The following is a 1644-nucleotide window of genomic DNA, read 5'->3' as shown; positions in this document are numbered from 1 at the left end:
TGGTGACTTAGTTGTTCCTGCTGTCAAAAGAGATGTTACTGTTAGACCAATACAGGTGGTACAATCAGGTGGTATGAAACAAAATGATTAGTTCTTTGCGTATGTACCTTATGAGAGAGTGAGCTGTGGCTCCAGCAAATGGGTTCTGGGGTTGTTCCCTTTCAAGCGATAGCTGCTTAATCAAAGACACTTTTAGCAAGTAAGTTCATGTTCCAAGGTTTCTGGAGTACTGAATGCTAGGATTCAAGGGTCCTGGGATGTACCTGTTGGAGGTGGGACTTCTGGGTCCTGCACCTGGAACCTCAGACATAATACTTTTTAAGGTGAATGATATTCCAGGATCTAGGGACAGCTTCCCCATCTATAGTCTCCAACTTGTATGCCCCATTACCCACGATGTCTTCTATGCGGTCGGGAGCTTCCCAGTTGTAGGCGAATTTTCCTGCACTCTGATTCTTGGTGTTTGGGAATACCTTCCTGAGTACCAGGTCCCCTACTTGCAGCGCTCTCAGCCTTGCGTTTTTGTTGTAACTCCTGGCAGCTGTCTGCTTGTAGGCTGCCATCCTGATTAGGGCGTTGGTCCTTGGCTTATCAATGGTATCCAGGCTGCTGGCCATTTCTACCTGGTTCCTCTCTTCGGTGGCATTGGCATATCGATGTGTTGGAACTTTCACCTCAGAGGGAATAACTGCCTCGGCCCCATATACCAGACTGAATGGTGTTTAACCTGTTGCCACTTTGGGGGTAGTTCTATCAGACCACAACACGAAGGGGAGCTCATCTGCCCAGTTGGCTCCTATCTCCTCCAGCCTTCTTTTCAGGTTGTTCATGACTATCTTGTTGCTGGATTCTGCCTGACCGTTGGTTTGCGGATTCCTAGGAGTGGACTTAAACAGCTTGATGTTCCACCTGGCGCATTAGTCTTCCGTTCTGTTGGATATGAATTGTGACCCGTTGTCACATATGATTTCTGAAGGGATGCCATATCTGTTGACTATGTTCCTCTTGATGAAAGATATCACATGCTTCTCCAGGATCTGAGGGAAAGCTTCTGCCACTATCCATTTAGAGAAGTAGCCCGTCATTGCCAGCATGTACGTCCTGTTTCCGGAAGCACGGGGTAATGGTCCCACAATGTCCATTCCCCATTTCATAAAAGGCCAAGGCGAGATGATCGGATGCATATGTTCTGCTGGCTGGTGGCTGACAGGAGCGTGCCTTTGGCATTCTTCGCATTTCTTGATGTAATCTATGGCGTCTTTCCTCATGGTAGGCCAGAAGTAACCCTGCCTTAGTGTCTTGTTGGACAGGCTCCTACCCCCTGTGTGATTTCCACAATCACCACTGTGGATATCATACATTACTGCGTGTGCCTCCTGTACGCTTAAGCACCTCAGATAGGGTCCTGCTAAGGATTTCCTAAATAGGATACCATCAATGAGTACGAATCTGGAGGATTTCATTTTGAAGCTCCTAGTGTCTTTCTAGTCATGTGGTAATACCTCATCACGTAGCCAACTAATGTAAGGCATGTGCCAATTATCAATCTCTTCCTGGGGTGTGGCAGTACACAGTATCCCTGCTTCGTATGTCCACTGGGTGGTTGTAGCCTTACTGGCGTTCTGCTATTCATTCTGACGTATG

General features: G+C 47.4%; 1 protein-coding gene across 1 annotated transcript; it reads right to left on the bottom strand.

Moving 5' to 3' along the window:
* Nucleotides 1–302: 302 nt before the first annotated feature.
* LOC141595071 (uncharacterized) lies at nucleotides 303–1361 on the bottom strand. The gene is made up of 2 exons (XM_074415043.1): nucleotides 1023–1361; nucleotides 303–692 (listed from the first exon to the last, which is right to left on the bottom strand). The coding sequence occupies exons 1-2, from the start codon at nucleotides 1359–1361 to the stop codon at nucleotides 303–305; spliced, it is 729 nt and encodes a 242-aa protein (XP_074271144.1).
* Nucleotides 1362–1644: the final 283 nt, after the last annotated feature.

Source organism: Silene latifolia, chromosome 8, assembly GCF_048544455.1.
Source record: "Silene latifolia isolate original U9 population chromosome 8, ASM4854445v1, whole genome shotgun sequence".
In the NCBI taxonomy this organism is placed as follows: Eukaryota; Viridiplantae; Streptophyta; class Magnoliopsida; order Caryophyllales; family Caryophyllaceae; genus Silene; species Silene latifolia.
The sequence above is the reverse complement of the archived record's forward strand: the minus strand, read 5'-3'. Positions and strand labels throughout refer to the sequence as shown.